At 37.7% G+C, this 26,096-nt stretch overlaps 1 protein-coding gene across 4 annotated transcripts in view; it reads right to left on the bottom strand.

Annotated features, from left to right (window-relative positions):
- Positions 1 to 26,096, bottom strand: part of LOC105439879 (NLR family CARD domain-containing protein 4-like) — a 45,480-nt gene that overhangs the window by 11,748 nt on the left and 7,636 nt on the right. For 2 of the 4 annotated variants that reach the window (XM_030978408.1, XM_030978405.1), the window contains exons 2-7: positions 23,514 to 23,632; positions 10,961 to 11,042; positions 8,029 to 8,327; positions 4,994 to 6,531; positions 4,025 to 4,210; positions 939 to 1,106 (exon numbers count right to left, since the gene is read on the bottom strand). In XM_030978408.1, the coding sequence (XP_030834268.1) occupies positions 939 to 1,106; positions 4,025 to 4,210; positions 4,994 to 6,531; positions 8,029 to 8,327; positions 10,961 to 11,025 (2,256 nt within the window). In that variant the 5' untranslated portion in view covers positions 11,026 to 11,042; positions 23,514 to 23,632. Of the gene's footprint in view, positions 1 to 938; positions 1,107 to 4,024; positions 4,211 to 4,993; positions 6,532 to 8,028; positions 8,328 to 10,960; positions 11,043 to 23,513; positions 23,872 to 26,096 lie in introns of all 4 variants that reach the window. The other 2 variants (XM_030978406.1, XM_030978407.1) reach the window with 2 other exon arrangements.

Raw genomic sequence — 26,096 nt, 5'->3', positions numbered from 1 at the left:
CTATATTCACATATCTTTTAAAAGACGTGTTTGTCTTTACATTATACCCAATTTCACTTTGACCATTGTTATCTAAAGTGAATTGAAGAATATAGCTATCATCACAAGAAAATAATGTGTAGTTCCAAAGAAAAATTCTAGTGAGAATCGATTGAATTTATCATAATCATGACACTGCAGTCAATTCTATTCAAATGATTCACTTTCATGATTGACAACATGGTCAGACTATTGTTATATAATGAGCGTGATTTTGACTATTCACCAAACATTATTTGTGAAATAATATTATCTTTAGTTTGGAGAAAGCAATATATAAAATTATGAAGAAAATCGTTTCCAATAGAAGGGAGAGAGAAGGAGAGAGAGAGAGAGAGAGAAAACCAAGAGACAATGCTGTGGTATGAGCAAAAAAAAGACAAACAAATGTCTTAAATAGTTGAAAAAGAGACCATGACTTGCCAAGCAAAATAGAATGTTATATCGGACTATTATATATTGTGCATGTAATATCTTATTGGGACAATGAATAATCCACACACAAAAAGCGGAATACTAGGCTAGCTACCTACAGGATATGCGCTTAAAACATGCAATTATATCCGTCTATTTACAATGCACATGTAAAACCAATTTCTTGCGACTGTTGACAAATTTAAATAATTTATAAAAATATAATGGGAAGCACTATTTGTAGGATAATAAGCATTTATATGAATTTCAAGTTATATTATTATGCCATCAAAATCCAGTCTATTCACATGACTCATGTTTCTTATCATTATTGTAAGTAGGTATTGTAATTGGGCATTATATTGATATGAGGATGATGACAATAAAATGATTTCTATTTCTTTTTTAAATGTGAAAAGCATTTACCCACATAATATGTTCAGTTTGAAGATTGCAAAACTATTAGGGGAAAAATTCGGGTATACCTTTGAATTTGATGCCTCAGAGGCCATCGTTGAGTAGAACTCATCATCACTCAGCTTTAAACTGATCAGACTTAGTGATCGAAGATGAGGCATGAAGCTGAGACATCTCGCGTAATGATAGGATGCAGCAGGACCCAGTTCTCCCAACCCATGCCTTAGCTGCTTAATCTGGTGATGTGACAGGACAGGTTGAATAGAGTGAATAGTATTATCAACAAAAGACGACTTGACTAATTTAAATATTTGTCATTGTCATTAATGTAACATCATTAACCTCTACTTAGACTTTTAAAGCAAGGGAAAGAGAAAAGGAGAGAGAGAGACAGAGAGAGAGAGAGACAGAGACAGAGACAGACAGAGACAGAGAAATAGAGAGAGAGATGAGGGGCTAAATCAAGTATAGACGACATGTCTAATTTTAATATTTTTCATTGTCATTAATGTAACATCATTATACCCTTCACTTTATGGGCTTTAAACCCTTACTGTACTCTCGACATTTTCGGAGATTGCGCCGCAACCGCTTGGAATTCTGAATTGTCGTTTCATGACTTTTTTCCCTCAAGTCTTACGCACATTTTGATACCATTTTCGTCGAAATCGGATATACCTGTAAGGTGTTACATAACAGTTAGTATGCGCAAGTCATCAAAAAAAGTGCTATAACTGCATATATTCAAATTGCTTTTATATGTTTCTCAAAGTAACTTGATGTATTCCAGAAAAAAAGAATACATTAGATATAAAACAATAGATTAATAAGAAATAAAAAACAATAAAATACATAAGAAAATAAATAGTTGAAAATCGCATCAAATTTGCATGAATTATCATTATTAATTACATAAAAATAACTATTTTGTGTTAGAAAAGAAGTTTCATATGAATGAGTTTCAACATTAAAAAAGCGAAGTCTGACAATTTTAGTTATGATTCTAGTCCCTATATATATTTCCAGATTTGATATTCATGAATGCGTAATTTGCGTATCCATAATTTATGCAAATTAACATATGCATTTTCAAATATCATAAAAATAATGAAACCTCATGAATTTGAGATGAAGGAAACATTTATTCAATACATTTTCAAGATTCTTCACAAGTCTACGGACAAATATGTATGAGTTTTCTGTAAAATGCATAAAATTAGCATTTTGCATAATTAATTAGGCTATAAAGACAAAAATTTGTATATTAGGAAAAAACTAATTATACCATCTTGTTCCTTACGTAAATATCTACAAACATGCAAATGTTCGTGTTCATCGGACATTCGACGGCAGAGATCATGGGGGGGGGACCTCCCAGCCCCCCCCCCCCCCCCCCCCCCCCCCCAGTCAGGGAGGTGCTCAAAATAGCCCAGTACAGTAAGGGATAAAGCAAGAGAAAGAGAAAGAGAGAGAGAGAGAAGACAGATAGAAACAGAGAGAGATTGATCGAGAGAAAAGGCCAAAAGTGAAAGGGGTGTGGTAAGAGAAAAGAAACACGAGATGAAGAAAGTGTCTGTTCAAGCAAAATAAAGATGTTATTTCTTTATATCGACGGTGTACATGTAATATCTCCTTGAGACTATTGACAAACTATAAATAATTTCCTAAACCACACATTAATATGAATAATACTTTGTCACGATAAAGTCTATTCACATGATTCATTTTTCTTGTCAGCATGCTTCTGACTCATGACAATAAATTATTTCAAAAAACATGCGATATGTATAGGATAAGTGCTTTTCAACACACCTATAGATCCGAGAGGTAGTACGTTAGCTCCTCAGTCAGGTGATGTGACAGGAAAGGTTGAATAAAGTGAATAAAGTAGTCATATCAACATGTTTAAATGAAGTTCGGTACTCTAACATCATGATGATATGTCATCAATATATATATATATATATATATAAACTTTGACTATGATGGGCTTTTTTCAAAGCTAAATTGAAAGAGACAAACAGAATGAGTAAACCAAATATTTTGTAGAAGAATGACATTGTGTACAGGGAAAAGAGAGTAAAATGGATCATATATAATCTAATTATTTTCCTTCAATCAAAGTTTACTTATTGAATGCTTTTTGAATTTTTCTTTCACCTTTTTCAAATAGAAAGATAAAAAAGTATGTTCTTCCATTCCAGTATAACAACTCAATAATATTAATTAAATCTAGAATATGATTTAAAGATAAAGACCAGCTATGGTCATGCGATTGCATTGTGAAAGAAACGTTGTGGAATCGATCAGAAAAGGTTGATCATCTAGCATATAAGTATTGGTGTGTACTGCAAGGTTCTGGAATCATCAAAATGATAAGAAATTTGGCCCAGTCTCTCTGTGTCAATACGCTTTCTCGCATAATAATTTGACTTGCTGCATAGATTTCATAGATGTAACCCCCCCCCCCCCCCCCCCCCCCCCCCCCCTGCTTTCCAACAGATTGACACCGAATCCCTTTCTGGCTCAGCTCTCTCAAAATGTTTGGCTCATTACGCTAATGAGCGTGTGTGTTTGAGTATCAACTAGAATTGTGGTAGGAGAAGTGTAGGGGCGCACTGTGGGCAAGGGCAGGTGTTAAGGAACATTTGTTCCCATCTAATCCTACGTTCTATAGTGCGTGGAGTAGTGATTACAGCCAATATAGACTTATATCCCTAATTGAAAATCGTCAACAAATTTTAACCTAAACAAACAAAAAATATGAAGAAGAGGAAGAAGATGAAAAAAATATAGTGAAATTTTTTTCTTCATAGATTGCCGGGTGGCAACGACTTTGACTGGGGGTCACATTTTTCACTGAAGCACCGCCAAATTGTGACAAATTAAGAGAAAATTGACAAAGGAAGATACATATTTGTGATATGTAAAAGGGAAAAGGAAGAGGAGACCCTTTTACAAGCCTTTCATGATGCTTAGATTTCCAACCTTTGTGAAAAGCAGTAAACAAATTTATGAGTTTTAATAACCAAATTTTGTTCATGATTGTATTTTATTTTATTAGGCAACAGATATGACTATGCATCGATTAAGAAATAATGGTAATTATGATTTAGGATTCATCAATGTAATACAATAAACAGGCCCCTGATACCTTGGAATGTGAAGCTGCAGCAGACATTCCTGTGAAGAATTCATCATCCAGGCCCATGCTTAAGATCAAGCTTTGTAGGTTCTGCAATGTGAAAAGACCTACTGCTGCTACATGTGACGATGATGCGTTGGTATCAAAGGACTTGCTAACACCCAATGTTTCACGAACCGAAGAACTTCTTCTTACCTGTACAACAAATAGAACAAATAGAATTTTGGCATTCGATCTGTAAATTTGATTTCAGATATAACTTTGGTTTAAACTTCAAAGTAGTTTTGCGTGTGTCCATTTTAAGTATATAGTTAGAGAAAATAGACCATGGTGTATAATATTTTCACCCCAGAAAGATGGTGTGGATGAGTGTAAATGAAATATACCAAGACCAAGAATAGAATGAATCAAATGTTTGTAAACTATCAATTTAATCAAATTAGAGTTATATACTATCATAATGTAAATGTAAGAAGTACATGAACAAAGGATAATGATTATAAAGGCATATTAAAAAATAACATGAACTACATCACATATTTAGTTTCTTTTGTTGGGTGAACGATTTCCCGTGAAGGATGTGAGTGGGTTTGTGTCGATCCATGTGTGTGCGTTTCATTGCTCTAAAATTGACATGAAATATTGTTTGACTTCCTTCTTTTTTTAAAGTCAAGTTTTACCCTTATATGAGGAAGAGGTAAATGAATGATACAACTCTCGTATTTGTATGAGACTACACCTTGCAGCCTGCTCTAATACCCAATAACAACAGGAGAACATGGCAGGCTCTAAATGATTATCGGTCAGTAGAACAGAAAAACAGACAATATATTGTGTAGGTCTCTTGTATTTGTATTTTCTTTGTAGCGAAATGTGCATATGTAATCACTGGAGGCTCAACAGATGATAGTATCAACGAATGACATAATGACATAAACGAAAATGAGATACATCTATGATTCTATTCACAGAACTTACTACTTCTTTCCCTATTGACTCCAGTGTGAAGATGAGTGCAGGAATTGTATGATCTGTAAACGAAAGATCTGCCTTCGTCTTCAAAAGATTCCTGACGGAATCAATGGCTTCTGAATCATGACATTCAAAAGCAACCTTAATAATGAATGCCATGTCAGCAACTTTCATGCATAGAGCTTCCAGGACCGACTTTCCTACTTCACCTCCATGAGCTGCAGTGAAGTACAAGACATATTTGAATTCCTTGTAGTCTTCTAAAAGAGTGTCTGCCAGGATTCTGTTGAATTCTCGACGGTCTTTGTGGAACAGCGATGCAAGGTAGGAACTCGCTATGTACTCCTGCAGTAACTTATGAGGGAAAGAGAATTCCTGGATGAATTGCTTTCGCTGACTTTCTCTGATTTGCAAGGGTGCTGGCCTTTTTTCCCTGCTAAGAATCCCGACCTCGCATGCAGTCCTTGCAGCCTCTATGCATGAGTCGAGCGCCTTTTCATCAAAGATGAGCTGTTTAACCAACAGACCTTGAAATGCGATACAACCAAGCTCTTTCATGCTTTCATCAGCTTTGTTCATGCGGCTTCCATAGTCCTCTTCTGACTCATTTCGTTTGGAAGAGTATTGCTCTTGAAGTGAAAAGACAAGACGTTTCAAGAGTTGCGAGAATGTTTCCATTGTCTGAATATTTTCCCGCCCAGATGGCGTTTTCCACAGGCAACATAGCATACAGCAGAATATCGGGAAGGGTGCCATGTACTCAGAAACCACTTTGTTTGTATTAATGAAGTTAATGAGGGTCGAAGCAGACTGAGAATCATCTTTGAAATAGTTTTTGATATATGTTGACATGTTTTTCTTTGTGAAGCCCTTAACCTTACCAAACGTGTAGTGGTCATTAATCGTCATGATGCTCTTGATCTGATCAGCTCCATTAGGACGGGTTGTGATGACAACTGGGGTATCAATGAATCGTTCTCCTCTTACGATCGATACAATAGCGTCATTGCAGTTTGGCATTTTGATGTCGATATGTGCCTCGTCTAGTCCGTCCAATAAGATTAGGGCTTTTCTCGGATTTTTTCTCACATATGCATCGACCCGTTCCCCTTTTATTTCTGAGTCATCTGGGAAATGCGCCATGACAGTATCCCCGAAGAATCCGCTCTCTTTAATCTCTCGAAATGATTCAAGAAAAAGCAGCCGGATTTCTTGAAGAATTTTACCCTCAGCCCAATCAAGAGCTATCTTAGCAAACAGCGTCGATTTCCCTACACCAGCTTCTCCAATGAAAGCTAATCGTGTTACAAAACCTTTCGGTGTGTCAGTTTTTATGAATTTAAACAACCCGTCATAATCTATTGGCTCCTCCTTTTCCCCTTCTAATCCCAACATCAGGACGAGACTGACATAGATGTGCTGAAGCCATGTCCGTGACTGAGAGTCCACAGGTGATGTTTTGATCTGACCAAATTTCTTGCGATATCTTGTTTTCAGCTGTTCACTTAGCTTCATTATTTCACTTGGCATCGCCTCACCGTCACCTGAGGAAAAAGAGACGAGTGTTATTGCAAAATGATGATGTAAGCAAGAAAAATAGATACCAACTTGGTTTGAAATCACTGCCGAGGAAGTTAATAATGTATTGCTGTTTCTGTTTAAAGATAAAGACCATGCTGTTATGGTCATGCGATTGCATTGTGAAAGAAGCTCTTCTGTTTACTGCTGTGAATCAAGATATGCAGGCACGTGCCCCCTAAAATTTCCAAGATCGGCTGAACTTTTTTAGACTCCTTTTTTTACCTCGATCGATTACATGTATGTGCCCCCTTCCCCCCAGACATCGAACTCTGGCTACGTGCCTGAAGATATGTACCTACAAATGTAATGCTTGTCTTTGGACATCTCTTAAAGCGGGGTGGCATAGCGATTCAATTGTGCATGTTGTGCTTAAAGGGATAGTTGAGTTCAGTTTTCAGACCGCGAATGCCTTCAAAGTGCATGGTTATTGCTCGTATTCTTATCTATGACATTTCTAGTGCCCTATAGAACCTAAAATTGCTATGAAGTTAATTTTAGACCCCAAAATGTGTGAAATTTAGCCAATACGATCTTACCAACTAAGCTCCACTTTAAAAAAACAATACGGTGACCGTTAATCAATTTGTAAATTAAAAATAACAATACATGGGCCGGCTGGTTGTGCGTAATATAACCAACACGAAAATGCGAACAAAAAAGCCAACATCGGCATAGGCTGATATACGACGTAAATTTCCTTTTTTCAACGGCTTTTTCAAATTATCAAATATTTGTGGTGGTACACAAGTATTAGAAATCGTTATATTTATGGATATTTCCGCCGTCTCTGAACCGATTTTGATCAAACAAAGATGATTTTGTCATGTAAATTGTATGTTCTTTCAAATTTGACACTCAGTTTTTCATTTTCTCACAAAAGATTATTTTGTGTAGCACCCTCTGCAACAGAACTCAACTATTCCATTAAAGCGCCATATTTGGCACAGAGGTAGATTAACAGAGCAATGTGCCATTCATTTCTTCACGATGTAAAGAGTCTAGGTTCAGAGACAGTATATTTCAAATTACCATGGACTTCTACGTTTCCTTTTTCTTCCCATTAGAGAGAATTGGTACCGTAAGTATGGAGGAACGTTCTTGGTTGGAAATTGACAATAATGATTTTGAAAACAAAGCATGTTTAATACACGGAAAAGGTACCACGAAGGAGTCATTGTGAAAGATATGCACAGCGAGCCCCAAGGGCCCAATTTGAGATGTCTCAACATTGAGTTTTGCTTCGGAAATGTTTGACTACCTGCGTGCCAAAGTTGGTGCTTTTATCACAAGATGCACAATTAGGCTTAAATTTGACATTATGCCGTGCCACTATCATGTCCATGATCTGCTTTGAAACTTTTGAGTAGTGAAAAAAATGTTGTTTTTATTGTAATTCGGATTCTCTGTTTTGTTCTGTATGAAACGCATCGTTGAACCATTGAATACAAAGAATCTCTTACCGGGTACGGGAGTGCTTAGATATTGGTCTGCCAGGTTATCAAATCCCGCTTCTAATAGTGCCGACCTCAATGCCGCCTTTTCAGTCGAACATGTTTGTCCCTTTCGCCACATCCTGAGCAAATCCAATGTTCCCATATGATTCCCTCCTTGTTTGGCGTTTTCGTCAATCTTGCGATTAATATCTGCGGGCCCAAATCCCAAAGCTTTTCCGAGATCATTGATGTCTGAATTTCTGTATAGGGCCTTGGCTATCTTCGTCAAGATGTCGTCGAAATCTTCATTGGCCACTGAGCTCATTCTGTATGTAGAATGTATAGGTAGGAAAGGAAACTGTGTTGATTAAATGTAATCATGGCATAGTTAAATTGCAAATCAACAAAAGTCGCTGCAGCTGCTTGTGAAACATGTCTCTTCCACCTCTAGTAAGCCCGCCGTTATGAGAGCTGCTCTGAGAGGTGGGAGTTGCTTGATTATCTCTGCCCAGTTCTGAAGCATCATCATGTTACCATTACTTGTCTTTCTACCTCCAGCCCAATTTGTATCTAATGCCCGTTTGATATCAGGAATCTGGACTCCCAGAAGGGCGTCGCAAAGGAGTGGTGTGGGGTGTATAATGGCAATCCCCCCCCCCTCCCCCCCTCCCCCCTCCCCTCTGTCAGGATATTGTCTGTAAAATTGCGCTGCCGTTGGGAAAAAGAAAATGAGGAAAGAAAGAAAAGAAAGAAAAGGAAAAAGAAAAGAAAAAGGAAAACAAAAGAACAGGGGGTTAAAGAGAGGAAAGAGAGGAGGTCCTTTGAGAGAGAAGGTGGGAGTAAGAGAGAGAGAGAGGAGGGGGGGGGGGGAGTAAGAGAGAGAGAGTAGGGGTCGTCTCGTTGAGGGAGCAAGAAAGATACGCATAGTTAAGTCAAAGTGGAATACCTTAAGTACACAACCACCCACAAATGTCCCCCTTCAAAATTTTGAAGAGAATTGGGTACCATAACTGTTCTTTCCTTTGTTTTGTGTGCCTGCTCTTCAGATTTTTTTTGTATCCCCCCCCCCAAGTCCTTAATTCACATTTGACACTCTCCACCCAGGTGCAAATGGGTATCCTAGCAACTGATTGGGTAATACAGATTGCAGGGCCCTCAGGAAGAGAGGCTTCCCTGGGTAAATACCATAACCCTATCCCACATACACATGAAGTACCTTATGCAAAGTATGTTCATGTTCATGCATCAGTTTTTAGTGGTATTGTGTTGAAGGAAAATTTGAATATTGTTTTAAAAATCATGCATGTTCGTAATTAAAGTGAAATCGAAAAAAATAATAAGTAATTGCATGTTTACACACTAAAGCTTTGACAAAATTGAAAGGAGGAAAAAATTATGTAGAGGTGTCGTGGATGAGTGGATACGTAGCTGGACTGCGATCACAAGGTCCGCGGTATGAGCAAGACATTGAATCTAGTGATAGTGGTGGTTATTTTACCTGACAGCTAAGAAAGCAATAACCAGAAGACCGACGGCTTAAGGTCCTAGCTCTCTGAGGGACCTGGTAATGAGGATTAATGCCTTACCAAAGGGCACAAGCGCATCGACTTGGTTTCGAACCAGGGTCACCGGATGACGAGACCAATGCTCTACCGACTGAGCTATCGCGCCTCCGATCTACGTTTACCATTCTCCACCCATGTGTTAAATGGGTACCGGTAGGAAGGAATTCCTTAAAATGCTATGAGCGTCGAAATCGGCAGCCTAGCATAGCCTGGTATTGTTGGAGCGCCTTGAGGACCTTGCAAGGTCGATATGTGGGCTATATAATAACAATCCAATATTGTTATTATTAATATTAATATTTTACCTTTCAAAAATGTTAAAACGTAGGTCCTATATAATTGTTCCTGTTTTTAGTGTACTAATAAAAGGTTTGTTGTATCTTGGAGGGTTGGTGTTTGTCATTTAAATTTTCCCAATTATTTCCCTAACATAATAGCGCACACGCAATGAATGTTATACTAAAAAAGTAGCGGATAAAAAAAAAACTAGATGGAACTTCGACTGCGCGGACTGCGAGCAGTCGAAAATGAGCGATAATTGTACATGTAGGGCCTATATAATTGTTCCTGTTTTTAGTGTACCAATAAAAGGTTTGTTGTATCTTGGAGGGTTGGTGTTTGTCATTTAAATTATTCCCTATTATTTCCCTAAAATACTAGTGCACACGCAATGAATGTTATATTTATACTAAAAAAGTAGCGTGATAAAATAATAAAAAACCACTAATGTACGTTTGATATTTTCCGTTATTATTTTACAACAACATCATAAACATTATTTAAAGTAATGTTTGCTGCATTCAGCACAAGAAAATTAGGTTTACTAATATTTTCATGTTTAAATTTTTAACCAAACTCGCACTTCAACGCAACGCCCGTTTGCTTTGCAACACAACCAAAATGGCGACTTGTACAGTGTCTGCCCACTGCAAGCTCAGTACAAACATTTTATTTGACCGAGTTGCAGTGTTGCAACACATGCAACAATTTCAGATTTGTACAATTCAAATATTGAGAATCTCCTGGAGAAAGATGAGCTTAAAATTATAAGTGTTAAAGTAGGGGAGAGCATAAGTGCGCTGAGTATTGACATCGGCTCAACGTTACAGGATTCCTGTGGCCATGGCAGAGTGGATGATGATGTGGTGCTGGTACTACCCGTAGAGGCTCCCAGGCAAAATGCGCTGACCATTCTCATGACCCAAGCACAAGGTTTCGCATTGCCGCAGAAAAAAAAAAAAAATCAGCCCGCCCGCCCCTACTCCAGAAAAGCAATCGAGGACAACCAAAAAAAAAAATTTGAGGGGGGGGGGGGGGGGCGGGGCGGGGGGCCTTAATAAACATGTATCACAGTGCACAGTGAAATGCTAAAGTGCAAGTAAACATATCTGTACCTTTTACTTGTTGTGACATCACTCGGGGGTTCAGTCATCTCTTCTGTTCGCGGCCTCTCTGCCATCGTGAATGGTATTCAGGCTGAGGAGAAATGTAAACATGAAAAATAATCACAAACATGGGGTACACAATAGTCACAACAAATTTCAATTTTCAGAGATTTTAAAGCCTGTCTGTACTAAATTGGCTAGGAGGGATTAGATCACCCAGCGTGGTCACTGACAGGTGGCTATCTCATCAACTCAGCTCTCAATTAACATACAATACCGCCCAGAAGTTATTGGGCATGTTTTCCCCGATGGGTATTTCACGATAAAATATCGATAAAAATCACTATGAAATACCGAACAAATCACTATAAACACGATAAAATACACGCTAGTGGATGGCTTCCTCTATCGGGGGATGCGTGTAACCCGCCTAATCCCCCGATAGTAAGCAAATATTAATCAACTACGAGGGTAATGGTGCAAACTATCATCGCCGAGGTGATCTCGGGGCTACTATCTTCCAGAGCCGCAACATCTCTTTGTAAATATCGATGTGGTAATAGTAAGCTGCCCCGCCGTCTGCACCTGACCGTCACTGAAGTCAGCCTCTAGAAATTGTAGAATTGTGTTCCTTATGTGATCTCAAAGTACATGATGATGAATTTCATTATGTTCTCGTATGTCCAGCCTTTGATTAACATTCGCAATTATTCATTAAGAGATAGTTAGTCAATTAAAGATTAAGAATTTAAAAAAAAAACCTTTCAACCTTTTAGATTCATTCATGGTTTGCTGCTTCGCAATAGAATATGATATAGATTTTATTATTAAAAGCAGACCCGTATTACTATCATTCGCGAATTTGTGTTTTATTTTTGTGGACAGTTTTACAATAATAGCTCCTGTTCTAGTCCCTCCAACGTTTATTCGCACTAATAATATTTACAATTAATTTGCCTGATGTTGCTTTCAATTCATTTATGGTTTGCTGCTTCGCAATCGGATATAAAATCAATGATAATTTTAAAAGCAAACTCGTATCATTGGCGACGCAGGGGGAGGGGGGGGGGAAGAAAAGGATGGAGGGGAAAAAGAAGAAGAGTAAATCTAAAAATAAAATAAAATAGACAGACGAAACAAGCAGAGAACTTCATCAATCGGAAATTCTAATTTTTTCGCCAATGAATTGAATGAGAGGCGTACATTTCATAATGTGTTTCACGTGTTTCTAAACAAAGGGCAAACGAAGGAGAAGAAAAAGAAGAAGGGTGAGATGAAGAAGCAGAGGAGGGGGAGAAGAAAAAGAAGAAGGGGGAGATGAAGAAGCAGAGGGGGGAGAGAAGAAAAGGAAGGAGAAGAAAAAGAAGAAGGGGAAAAGAAAAGGAAGGAGAAGAAAAAGAAGAGGAGGATGAAGAAGCAGAGGGGGAGGGAGAAGAAAAGGAAGGAGAAGAAAAAAGAAAAGGGGAGAACAAAAAGGAAAAGAAAAAGAAGAAAATCTAAGGAAGGAGAAGAAAATAAAATAGACACACGAAACAAGTAGAGAACTTCATCAATCGGAAATTCTAATTTTTTCGCCAATGAATTGAATGTTTAAATGACAAGAGAAATGGCGTACCTTTCATAATGTGTTTCAAGTGTTTCTAAACAAAGGGCAAACGAAGGAGAAGAAAAAGAAGAAGGGGGAGAAGAAAAAGAAGAAGGGGGAGGAGATGAAGAAGCAGAGGATGGGGGGGGGAGAAGAAAAGGAAGTAGAAGAAGAATTAGGGAAGAAGAAAAGGAAGAAGATGAAGAAGCAGAGGGGGGGGGGGGGGGAGTAGAAAAGGAAGGAGTAGAAAAAGAAGAAGAAAATAAAATAGACACACGAAACAAGCAGAGAACTTCATCAATTGGAAATTCCATTTTTCGCCAATGAATTGAATGTTTAAATGACAAGAGAGCTTGCGTACATTTCATATTATGTTTCAAGTGTTTCTAAACAATGGGTTTAAAGTCAAGGTGTCTGGCAACATGTGGTTATCTCAGATGTTCGCGCCGTAAGATCATGTGATCATAGTAGTGATGACTGAACCTTCGAGAGAAAACTAAGCGCGTGCATTTTTTAAAATCTTTACCTCATCATCTTTTCTGTTTTTTATTTCTTTGTTTTACATTTTCTCGAAATATAAATATGTGTATGTATTCCCTTCGCTTGTTCCTTACGGTTCAAGGAGAATTACCCCCTTGCACAATCACCCCCTTCGTTTAATTCCTTGTTTTTCTTGCTATCAATTCGATCAATCATTGTTTTGTTGTTTATCCTTATTTCCTACCATATGTAGATCTTTGTTAAGCCATTATTATTTGTTATTATTATTATCATTATTCATCATTCTTCTGGTTTCTTCCTTCGTTAATGTGTTTTAATACTTTGTTTTTCTTAGATTTCTTTCTATCATTTTATATTTTGTCCTCAATCCTCGTGTATTTCGTTGTTATTTCCTTATGTATTACTCCAATTTTGATTACGGGAGCTTGCCAACCCAGGTATGTGTACATGTATTTAGCTTGCATGCAAACTGAATGTCATAAAATGGAGATCGAGATCGAGGGGTTTTCCAAAATAACAGTGACCTGAATTCCGGGAATCCCTGAGCGCGCGCACTACATATCAAATTTCAACTACTTTGTGGACCACGAGGTACATTGGCTGATCGAGATCGCGTCGCTTTTGTTTTTGATAATACTGGTTTATGAAAATGCTGTTTGCGATCTGTGGCAAAATTTGTAATGTGTAGGGCCAGGGTCAACCGATTGGTATTATGAATGAATAAAATAAAAATAAATTATTTTTTATTTGGAGTTACGGATCCTTTATTTATTCTGTTAATTTTCAATTCTCTATCTCTCTTAATTATATTTGTCTGATATATTTCACTCTTCACTCCCTTCCCTCTTTCTTTTCTCTCCCTGTCACACTAACGGTACCCCTCCACCTCTTCTCTCCTCTTCCCTTAATTCTTCATGCCTTCCTGAAAATCTCACAACATACACATAATTTTTCTAGAAATAACAGCCGCATTTATCCATAAATTCTAAGATTCTACCCACATATTAGATCTGATATGTACATGTAATGATGAATACTCTCTATTAGACAGAAATAACCGTCTGATATGGGTCATTACTCTTTGATAAATCTTACATTTGTCAACATTCCTCATACACAGACGGTGATCCTTACGGGGGGGGGGGGGGGGGGGGTGAGCCTTTCTTTTCTTCCCGTTTTTCCTTATTTAGATCTAATTTTCCGATCAATAAATCGGACATAAGAAAGTATGTATATTTCTTAAAATTCTTAAAATTTTAATCAAGTAATTGCAATGGCGAAATTTAGGCGAATTAGATCACGCGTTTATGAATATCAAAATATCACTGGGTCAAGCCCTGCTGACTCGTACGTACATGTAGGTATCGGACGTCCGGAAAAAAAAAATGAGCATTCATTAACTCAAATCAAGATGGCTGCACAACAAATAATGTTAACGACAAGTCTTTCTCGGATTAAACATAAGCGGAATAGCCGTCGATATTAGAGACTGAAGCTTTCGGTCTAACTCTTGATATACTCTCGGATCTCCTCTGCCATGAGCTATCCCAAACATTCCCCCCCCCCCCCCCCCTCAAATAAAAAAAGATGTCGTATCGTGGGGAAGGCCCAGACACCTGGTTCTTGGTTTCTGCACTTCTCTCATCGGATAACTTTTCTCTCCGCATGCGCAATCCCAAACATTCCCCGTAGCACATTCTCTCGTGTATTTATGCATGGAATGAAAAGAGCATTCATTCACGCTTTTGTGATGTAATAATCAAGTGATTGTGACGTCAGTGGCAAGCGCGCATGGGTATGTTTGAGGATGCGCAGGCCATTCAGAAGCAGGCGTATCGCGCAACGGCAGCAAGCGTATACAGCATGCTGTGCGCAGTTCTATCGTGATAATAACTAACTAAAAGGAAATATCACGATATGCATCGGGGATTTAGCGAGTTGATCAAGTTGAGGAAAAAAATCATGATAGAGATGAATACAAATCACGATGTTTCTCACGATAAAAACACGATAAAACCCGCCTACAATCACGCTAACCTCCTATCGTGTTTCACGATCCCGCATGCCCAATAACTTCTGGGCGGTATTGTAACTCTTGATATACTCTCGGATCTCCTCTGCCATGAGCTATCCCAAAGTTTCCTCCTCCCCCCCCCCCCTCAAATAAAAAAAGATTTTGTATCGTGGGGAAGGCCAAGACACCTGGTTCTTGGTTTCTGCACTTCTCTCATCTGATAACTTTTCTCTCCGCATGCGCAATCCCAAACATTCCCCGTAGCACACCGTCTCGTGTGTTTATGCAATGAAAAGAGCATTCATTCACGCTTTTGTGATGTAACAATTAAGTGATTGTGACGTCAGTGGCAAGCGCGCATCGGTATATTTGAGGATGCGCAGGCCATTCAAGGAAGCTGGCGTATCGCGCAACGGCAGTTTCTCAGCAAGCGTATAAATACAGCATGCTGTGCGCAGTTCTATCGTGCTAATAACACAAACTAAAAGGAAATATCACGATATTCATCGGGATTTAGCGAGTTGATCAAGTTGAGAAAAAAAATCACAATAGAGATGAATACAAATCACGATGCTTTTCACGATAAAAACATGATGCAAATCACGCAAACCTCCTATCGTGTATCACGATCCCGCATGCAGGGAGCAAGTAGCTACAAGTAGTGCAGTGGGCCTTTAATTGTTAACTCACATGCGCTGGTCACTGTACGTGACAAACAGACAAGGTATTTTGAAATACAAATTGCTTCACCAACAAAAAAATGTACATGTATTTGGTGATCAATTTATATTACTGCTTAGCGCATGATCGAGACAAGTATGCTACACTGTACAGTAGATATATTTTTTGAGAAAGTTGCAAATTGTGAACAAAATCTTGAACAATGGTAAACGAATGAGGACAGATTCTTGTTTGGGAAATGAAAGGTCACTGGTTCCAATCACTCCTAACATTCTGAACACTCACAAACAAAGGCCAGAAACTATATATATACCTGCATGTACCATATGCTTGGTGTTTATAAATGATCTCCATTTCACAGAAAGTGTGCATGCGCACACAATTAGCATAATTATCATGAATGGGTAAATTTATAACACTGTTAAATTATGCAAGTTGCAACTATATATATATATATATACAGGGCGTATCATAATAAAGGATATTGAAGTTTAATGACGATTTATATGAAAACTACTGATTTCATAATCAAGCATTTTATGTCTGTGTAAAGGACAGAATGTCCTCTTGTTAAAGACACCCCGATCATACTACTACTGTCACAGTTGACTGAATAACAAAGCATTGCTGTCCACCATGTGAAAGGTGCACTGTGACAAGTTAGCATTCACAGATAAATTCTAAAGATTAGTGCTTGTGTCAGCCCAGACATATTGAAATGCTGAACAATGAGTGGATTATGTGTCTAAGAAGGAAATGTTATCAAACTTGGCACAGTGCACCTTTGACATGGTGGACAGCAATGCTTTGTTATTCAGTCAACTGTGACAGTAGTACTATGATCGGGGTGTCATTAACAAGAGGACATTCTGTCCTTTACAACAGACATAAAATGCTTGATTATGAAATCAGTAGTTTTCATATAAATCGTCATTAAACTTCAATATCCTTTATTATGATACGCCCTGTATATATATATACATGTACATGTTTTTTGAAGGAATTCCAAATTTTGTACAAGACCATTTCAAAATTCAATTTATAGTATTAAATAATGGTAAACAATGGTAAACAATGGCAAAAAAACAAAAAAACAAAAAAACAGAAACAAAGGATTGAAAGGAAATTCATCTATATTTTACAAGTAATTTGTATTCGACTCTTCGTATCATTAGAAAAGGTAATGAAATCCTAAATATTTTTTACACAACATTTTATGATGTAGCACAAGATCAAAGAAGTACATGTAAAAAGTACCGGTATGCATTGAAGCAAAAGGCCTTGGCACCGTAAAACTAAAAAACAAACTTTTAAACAAAAAAAATCAATGACAACTTTTCAATAGCCTCTTTCAATGTTCATTATTTTTAAGACTACAGACTACATGACCTACGATGTCGGTCTTGTGTCCCATCTAACAACTATTTTGAGGGTTCACTAGACCAACCGGGGAAAAGAGCCACTCAAATAGGTCAAAATGCGTTCACGCCTTCACGGGGGCGACTTAAAAAGAGGAAATGGTCCAAAATCAGCCCTGTAACAATTGCTGTACGACTACGAGTGGCCGCTCTCTTCTAGCGCCACGAGTGTGGTGGTGATGCAAATTTTTCTTCCCCCCCCCCCCAAACGTTTTTGCTCATTACGCCATTGCCCCTGAAAGGTGAGCCCCTATGAATGTTTGCCCCCCCCCCATCCCAAACTGCTTCAGGTGCGCCTGCACATATAGCTAACGTACTTTGAGCCTTGAGGATTTCATTTTTTTGTTCACATTTTTTTCCATCAATGATTTCATTTCATGTGTTTAATCACAATGTACATGCAAGACCTTTATAATGTTACAACAGAGATAGGTTTCAATGTGCTACCTTTTCTCTCTTCATTCAACATGGACTATTAAGTTCTACTTGACCTCTTCAAGTTTAATCAACCAGACCCCATCTGCTGGAGGTGCGACTGGGGATCAAAGGAACTGCTTCGTTCAACGTCCATTCATAGTAGGTCCATGACTACACTCACCTCACAGACATCCCATTGAAATGCCAGTATTAACTTAAAGGTATTACAAAGTTTTGGTATGGGGTCATGAATTTGGTTCAAATGAACTTACTGGAAACACATGCGACCCTACAATATTCTGTGATCGTTGTCGCGGTTGAAAACGAGTCTAAAGTTATGAAATTATAAATAATAAACTCTTTATGTTGTATAGCTCCCTCTCAAGGTCAAGATATTAATTAAGCTCGAAAACAATGTTTATTGACTAAAATCGACCGAATAGCTATTCCCGTTTGTTAATTATATTTCGCAACTACATATTCTGAGATTTTCATGGTCGCAGCTACCATTGTATGGCCGTAGGCGCTATTTGAAATTTATCAAAATTTACCGGGAGCACCGGTAAATTTTTATATCCAATTTTTCTCGAAAGCAGAAGTGTTTTAGGGGCTAAATTTTCTAGTGATTATAATACGTCCACAGGGGCATCCAAATATCTCAAAATTGTAAAGAATCACTATCCACCCAATTTTCAAAATTTCCCAAAACTTTGTATTACCTTTAAGTTTACTCAACAAGAATGATGTGTCAACAATAGGTTGACAAATGTTAAATAGGTAGGTACATAAGATTAAAGGTGAAATTCAAAGAAAATCACAAATATGTCAACTGTATCACTGCTGAGGGACCGGGGGAGGGCAGGCGAAGACTTTTCGCCCCCGATCCACACCGCGTTGGTGGGAAAAATGACAATTGATCTCCCTTACCTTTATTTTATTTCCCTTTCCCTTCTCTTCCTTTCTCTCTCTTTTAAGTTTGCTGTGGAAGGGGGGGGGGGGAGGCAAGAGCCATTCCCCCCCCCCCGATCCCAACTTGTTGGGGGGGGGGGGAACAGCATGGGAGGCAAGGCCCTTTCGGCCCCCGATCTCCTTCTTTCCCCTTTTCTTTTCTTCTTCCTTTCCCTTTGTCTCTTCTTTCCCTTTCCCTTATTTTCCTTCCTTCTTTCTCTCTCTCTCTCTTTTGCTGAGAGGGGGGGGGGGGGGAGTGGCAAAGGCCTTTCGCCCCCGACCTCCTTCTTTTCCCCTTTTCTTTTCTTCTTCCTCTTCTTCCTTTCCCTTCTATTCCTTCCTTCTCTCTCTCTCTCTCTTTTTGTTTGCTGAGGGACCGGGGGAGGGCAGGCGAAGGCCTTTCGCCCCCGATCCACACCGCATTGGTGGGAAAAATCACAATTGATCTCCTGTCCCTTTCTTTTATTTCCTTTTCCCTTCTCTTCCTTTCTCTCTCTTTTAAGTTTGCTGTGAAAGGGGGGAGGCAGGAGCCATTTGCCACCCCCCCCCCCGATCCCCAACTTGTTGGAGGGAAAACTGCAACTGATATCCCCCTTCTTTTCTTTCCTTCCCTTTATCTCCTCTTTTGCGGAGCAAGCACATACTGTGTCACTGCACTGAACTAGATTATACATGTTTATATATATATATATATATTCACAATCCTAGACAGAAATAACCGTCTGTATGGGTCATTTCTTTAATAAAACTGACATTTGTTGACATTCCCCAGTGGAACAACCAACGATATAGAGAGTCTGAAGCTTTTGGTCTATCACAATCCATGCTTTGATAATTCTGCCCAGATTCTGCCCAAAGTAAACAAAAAAGCGCCCAAATTAAAAAAAAAAAAAAGCCCCCTAACCCCCACGCCAATTTACGCTCCACCTGATCGTTAATACTCCACTTTGAAAAACGTTCCGCGGGGCCTGCATGTGTATACGAGTGTGGTGGTGATGCAAATTTTTCTTCTGCCCCCCAAACGTTTTTGCTCATTACGCCATTACCCCTGAAAGGTGAGCCCCCATGAATGTTTGCCCCCCCCCCCCCATCCCCTACAGCTAAGGTACTTTGAGCCTTGAGGATGTCATTTTTTTGTTCACATTTTTTCCATCAATGATTTCATTTCATGTGTTTAATCACAGTGTTCATGCAAGACCTTTATAATGTTACAACAGAGATAGGTTTCAATGTGCTACCTTTTCTCTTTTCATTCATGGGCAGGTCCAAGCTATTGTCCCCTCTGGGGGTCAAATTTCATCTTTATATATATTTAACAAACTATACCTCATTTTAAAGCTGAAACTATGAATTTTATGAATCTGATAAAAAAAATTAAAAAATTATCAAAATACGAAGAGCGCCAAGGTCACAAACTTAGATTTGTATAAATTAGCGTGACGTACGGGACATTACATTTTTATTTTTGTATCTCATTTGAATTATTTGTTTAAAATTAAATATCTCAGGACATGAAGACCATCATGCTAAAACTTTCAAAATTAATTAATTATGCAAATGAGGTAGGTTCCAAAGTGTGATGTCCCGTACGTCACAATTTGATCATAATTTGTTTAATTTTAATTATGAAAATAATTTTTTTTTTGAAAGATATTCTAGGAAGTTCTAATTTAGATGAATACCTAAAAAAAAATAGGTTTCACAAAAATTTCAAAAATTCTGTGTTGATTACATAATCAAATTAAGAAATGTGACGTACGGGACAAGTGTGTGACGTACGGGACAACCCCATATAAAACCAATGCAAGATGTGAAAAAGGAAATGACCAAAAGGAGAATATATAATGTGTTAGGAAACTTGTTGTATACAGGGATATATGAACATTCCAACTGGGTCCCTTCTAGGAATTTACTTGTTTGTACTTTTGTTGTTGTTTTATGTAATTGTTGTTAATGTAATTAGTCTTCAAGCCAGACCCCTGGTATTATCAACTGTGGTATTTTGCCAGTTGATGTCCCCAACATTGGCAGGATGCTAAATATGTAAATCATAATAGTGTACTAGTTCCTGGAATGAGTCTAATGAAATTATATGGTAGTGGATGCACCAGAAGCTGGCTTTTACAACTCATAGATGCTGCAGGTAAGAATAGCACATGTTCTATCAAGCTCTCCATGTGAGGTTTTTTGATATTTTATTTAAATGTCATATATGATGGTAAAGGATTACAGCATACACTGTACATGTTATGGAGCCAGCTCGGGAATTATGATCTCCTAAAAACTAAATCATAACTTTTAAGGAAGAATAGCCTTTTTGAGTATTTCACACTCTCACCCACTTAAGATTTTTATCACTTTTACACCCATGCATTTTTGTTGATTTTGCTTTAAATTAATCTTTTGAATTGTGAAAAAGGTCACACAAACCTTTAGGGTTTTAATTTCTTATATCTGGTGGTGTTAATAAGATGTTTTAATCAGTACAAAATACATTCAAGATTTATATTTTTGTATCCATCTTTCACAAACATGTAGGCTACATTAATGTACATCAAAATTCTTGAATATATGACAGCAACATATACATGTTCTAATCTGTGATAAAAGGATATAAAAAAGACAATATGTCCAGCATTATCTTTGAATTCCTTCAACATTCTATGATATTACTATCAAGTAATTGAAACAAGCTATGAAGAAAAGACTTCATATTTTTAATGTATCTTTGTTCACAAACACTTAAAGCATAATAAATGTTCTTTGACAAAATATGATGTGCCGAGTGTGCCCCTGTGTTTCAAACAAGTTTAAATAAAACTTTTCAATTTCAAGTTCATCTTCTTCATTAATTGTTATTTAAAAACATTTTGCAATGTTGAATGGAATGGATAAAAGAAATGAGAAAAGAAGCATGACTGCACATGATAGATGGGTAAATGGAATAAAAATGGTAATGTAGTGTGTATGAATATTAATTCAATTTATTTTCTTTGTTAAAGTAATATTTGTATTGATTTACCTCATAAATTAACACAGATGATATTAAGTGATGGTCAGAGGATCTAATTGGGTTCTAAAACACTCTAATTGTCACTGATTTAAGTTAAAATTGTTCACATTTAACAAATTTTGACGAAAATTCTTCATTTCAATGCATTTTCCCATAGGGAAAAGTTGTCCCGTACGTCACATGCACACATTTATGTTTTGGTATATTACATAATAACGAAAGGTCAGAAAAATATGGTAATAGTTGTGATTAATTCTTGATTCCATAATGAATTAAGATATCATTACCATAAATCTCATAACTTACTAAATTCAGAGAACTTTTATGATGAACTTTTTTTTGAAAAAGTCAGAAATTCTCTGGTCCCGTACGTCACGCAGCACATTAATTACATTAAAAATTAATTTATGAATTGGTCAGAACTAAAACTTTCCACAAATGAACTAGCCCATAATAGCCACAGACTCATACCAAAAGATAGTCATATAAATAATGTCATCCATTGTTATTTCTTGTTTAAAGTCTCTGAATGTCCCGTACGTCACAAAGCAAATAGCTTGGACCTGCCCTCATCAGACCCCATCTGCTGGAGGTGCGACTGGGGATCAAAGGAACTGCTTCGTCGAACGTCCATTTGTAGTAGTCTAGGTCCATGACCGAGCGCGTAGCCAGGATTTCATTTTAGGGGGGCGGTAGTGAGCATGCGAAGCGTGCAAATCACTTAAAGAGCGCGCATAGCGCACTCCCTAGGGGGTGGGGGTGGGTGCAGGGAGGGGGGAGTTCTTTGAAAGAAGACGATTCGTTGTACCTTTCTCGACTCATAATCCTTGTCTGAATTCCGTCCGCCCCTCCTGCGCATAGCGCGGAAACTTTGACGTATTATTAGACGAAGAAGACGATTCGTTGTACCTTCCTCGAATCTCGACCCTTAATCCTTATCTGTATTCGTAAGTTTTGACGTTTCATTTATTTATTAGAGAAAGAAGACGATTCGAGGTACCGTTCTCCACTCTTAATCCTTATCTGAATTCAGTTTCTTCCCCTCCCGCGCAAACTTTGAAGTTTCATTAAATTATTAGAGAAAGAAGACGACTCAAAGTACCGTTCTCAACTCTTAATCCTTGTCTGAATTCAGTCCTCCTCCCCCCTCCTCCTGCGCGAAGCGCGAAAGCTTTGACGTATTATTAGACAAAGAAGACGATTCGTTTTACCTTTCCCGACCCTTAATCCTTATCTGTATTCAGTCCCCCTCTTTCAAAGCGCGGAAGCTTTGACGTTTCATTAAATTATTAGAGAAAGAAGACGATTCATTGTACCTTTCCCTTTTTCTTCCTACATGTAAGTCCTCTTACTTTTTTTTCTTCTCTTTCTCTCTCTCTTTTTTTTTTTTGGCCGGGGTTTTTGGGGGGCGACTGCCCCCCCCCCCCCCCCCCCCCCCCCCCCCCCCCGGCTATGCGCCTGTCCATGACTACACTCAGCTCAACTAGACAACAGCATTCTTCCTGGGCAGCGTCTCACGGAAGTACAAGTTCACCGACACCGTTTAACCGTTTAACATGCGTTTCAATGGGATGTCGTTTAAAACACCATTTTAAATGGTTTCAAAGTTACCATAACTTTCTTGGGTATGATCTCGTGGCTAAAAATGATTACTATTAAATCTAAGCTGTACTTATGACAGTTTCATGAAACGCTGCCCAGATTCTGTACACAATGTCAAAACAAATTACGATTTACGAGAATGATGTGTCAACAATAGAAGGTTGACAAATGTGAAATAGGTAGGTATTTAAGATTAAGAAAGATATCCCATACTTTCCAGATGGTAATTTTCTGTGCCTATATTCAATATTGGTTTTGGAATTGGAAACCACGCGTTTGTCCACATGCACAAGCTTGTGTGTAGAGTCTATGGCGGTGGTGGGAAGAAGAAGGAAACAAAATAATGTATGTGAAATCATGTATTCATGTCTAGTCTCACTCACCTCTCTGGTGAAATGCAGTGCTAACTAGCTACAGTGTATGTGGATCGGATCGGTGCAATGGTGGTTTCCTGTACTTTTCACGAAAGTGTCATTTCCGTCTACAACTTGGCCTTGGGCAGCTTGGATAATGGAAATCAAGATTCTACGTCAATATTCTAGTAGTGAGAATGTATAGTACCAACCGTAATGCCACGCCCTTTAAACTGTAGTATTCTGGTAATTCGAGAGAAAGGGGGAAGTTGTCAGGAAGAATGCACTACCAGAACACGAGGACACGACTCGAAGTTGTAGGATATGAGCGGAATTTTATTTCCCACTTGAGCTATCTGCATAAAGTTTGATACAAGAAGAAAAACCTCTGCAAAGGCAGAAAAGAAACAACAAAAGAAAGAACTTCAGTAACTACTTGTTCAAAATCTCTTCATGTAACAATTTAGATTCAACAATAAATATACATCACTTAAAAACCAAGTCAATGATACTTCAATATACATCGAGTGAGTAATTCAATGTAAAAGAAGAAAAATGTATTTCTTATCATTCCAAAATATTCCCTCTAGCTATAGGTGAAATATGACGAATCAATTTCTTCACTGAAAGTATATGAATACAGGTCACTAAAATATGAAAGCATCAACTCTAAGATTAACATCAGAATAATCCCCTGAAATATGCATAGTCATGGATAATCATTCTAATTAATGTACGTTGACTGCCTACCTACGATTCATTATAGCACATTGTTATCAACACCTGAAACAGAAGTAATATAACAAGCAGTGTTCGTGTTCATCACTTTCTACCATCCTGACTTACCCAACTAGGACTGCTAAACAACTACTTATTGCTACGAAGACAAACAATGGAACCAGCTTCCTCAACTCAAACGCTGGAATCTAGAACAAAGACAATATCACTACTTGCCATGAATCACTAGTTAACTATACCATCAAATTGTTATTATAAAAAAATTATAATGCGATAATCTAATCATAACAATTTAAATCCTATTTATGAACGTAAAAATGCATCAAGTATATCAATTCACAGTAACTCCAGGAAGTTCCAACACCGGCGCAGGTGTTAGAGCTTCCTGGAGTTAGGGGTTCAACAGATGTCGAGGTGACTGATTGACCAGGTTTTGGATTGAGAAATAGTTCTGGTGCTTGTTGGAGGTATGACAAATTAAAGCATTTGTTTACATTTTTATATATCTGTTATCTAGATTTCTTAATATTTAATGTTGGAAGTTGAAGTAATAATTGTCATTTTACTTAACTTTTGATTCATTTGTTTGAGTATTTGATTTAATTAGTTCAGTTATTCTATAATGAAGAGTGACAATTTTAGTAGAGTATAGATACCACATTATTCATCTGTGTATTGATATACGGTCATTTTCACGGTAAAGGGTGTAACTTTGAAATTTGGACATTTTTTTCTCTAGTGATCTCATAAAGCTACAGAATTCAAAGATATTTTGGCATATGAGTAACCTACTTGGGTGCTACCTTGGGTAGCATAAACTTCTTCAGGGATTACTTCGTTAAATTTTGGCAGGCACATAAGTACCCTAAATGTGACCCTTTTGATGTACACAAAATACATAGACATTTTTGTAAAGCCCTGCATTTTTTTCAGGAACAGTGAGGATTGTTTTTGTTATGCAGAATGTGAAGTTAGATGTTCAATGTAAAGTGCCAAAGAAGTTTAAACTGTGACGGCTCCTCTATTTTAGAGAACAGAGTGTTGTTATTTGTCGTTTCGGAGACTTCATTTTCCGTTAACAAACTTCATGGGAAGAGCTCTGGTTTGAAAAGTGCTTTCTACCATTTCATTTGTTCTTGATATAACACTTGATAGAATTTTTTAAAAGCTTGACTGAGACGAGCCATTTTTTCGTTAGCTGAATTGAAGCCTCCTAAACAAACTATTCAGACAGCTTGTACAAATATGAATATAGGAAGTTATCCAATCATTATATCAAAATGTAGCATTAGAACCCCTAAATCACTTGTCAATAAATAGCTGAGATATTCCTCACTGTTACGGAATAACAGACAATACAAACTTTCCGTTAGCACTTGAAGCCTCCGAAACACTTGAAGCCTCCGAAACAGCAAAAAGATTATTTTTCATTTTTTAAATACCTAGACCAATGTGTTTCATGTTAAATCTGCATGGCAATCATATGTTAGGATGTGCAGGCTCCCTTGAAGTTGAAAGTAAATAGATATCCAGTTAATTTTTTTCAAGACTTACTAATAACCAAAAAAACTTGTTTTGGAGGCTTCAAACTGTAGTTAAAGATAAACTTTAGTACTGGTAATGCAATTGCATTGTGAAAGAAAAGGTGTGGAAAGGATCAGAAACAGTAGATCATGTAGCATGTAAGTATTGGTGTGCACTGCAAGGTTCTGGAGTCATCAAAATCATAATAAATTTGACCGAGTCTTGGTAAAGTAACAAGCACTCACATAGAAAGCTATATATGGGACAATACACATGGTGTCGGGGCTAGTACTACCTTGATTTCCTTGTCTTTCTATGCTCATTACTCAGCCAGTATACATTTTCTTCCAA

Source organism: Strongylocentrotus purpuratus, unplaced genomic scaffold (assembly GCF_000002235.5).
Source record: "Strongylocentrotus purpuratus isolate Spur 01 unplaced genomic scaffold, Spur_5.0 spur5_scaffold_1, whole genome shotgun sequence".
Taxonomy (NCBI): Eukaryota; Metazoa; Echinodermata; class Echinoidea; order Camarodonta; family Strongylocentrotidae; genus Strongylocentrotus; species Strongylocentrotus purpuratus.
Note: the sequence above shows the minus strand (reverse complement) of the source record. Positions and strands in the feature narration are given on the sequence as shown.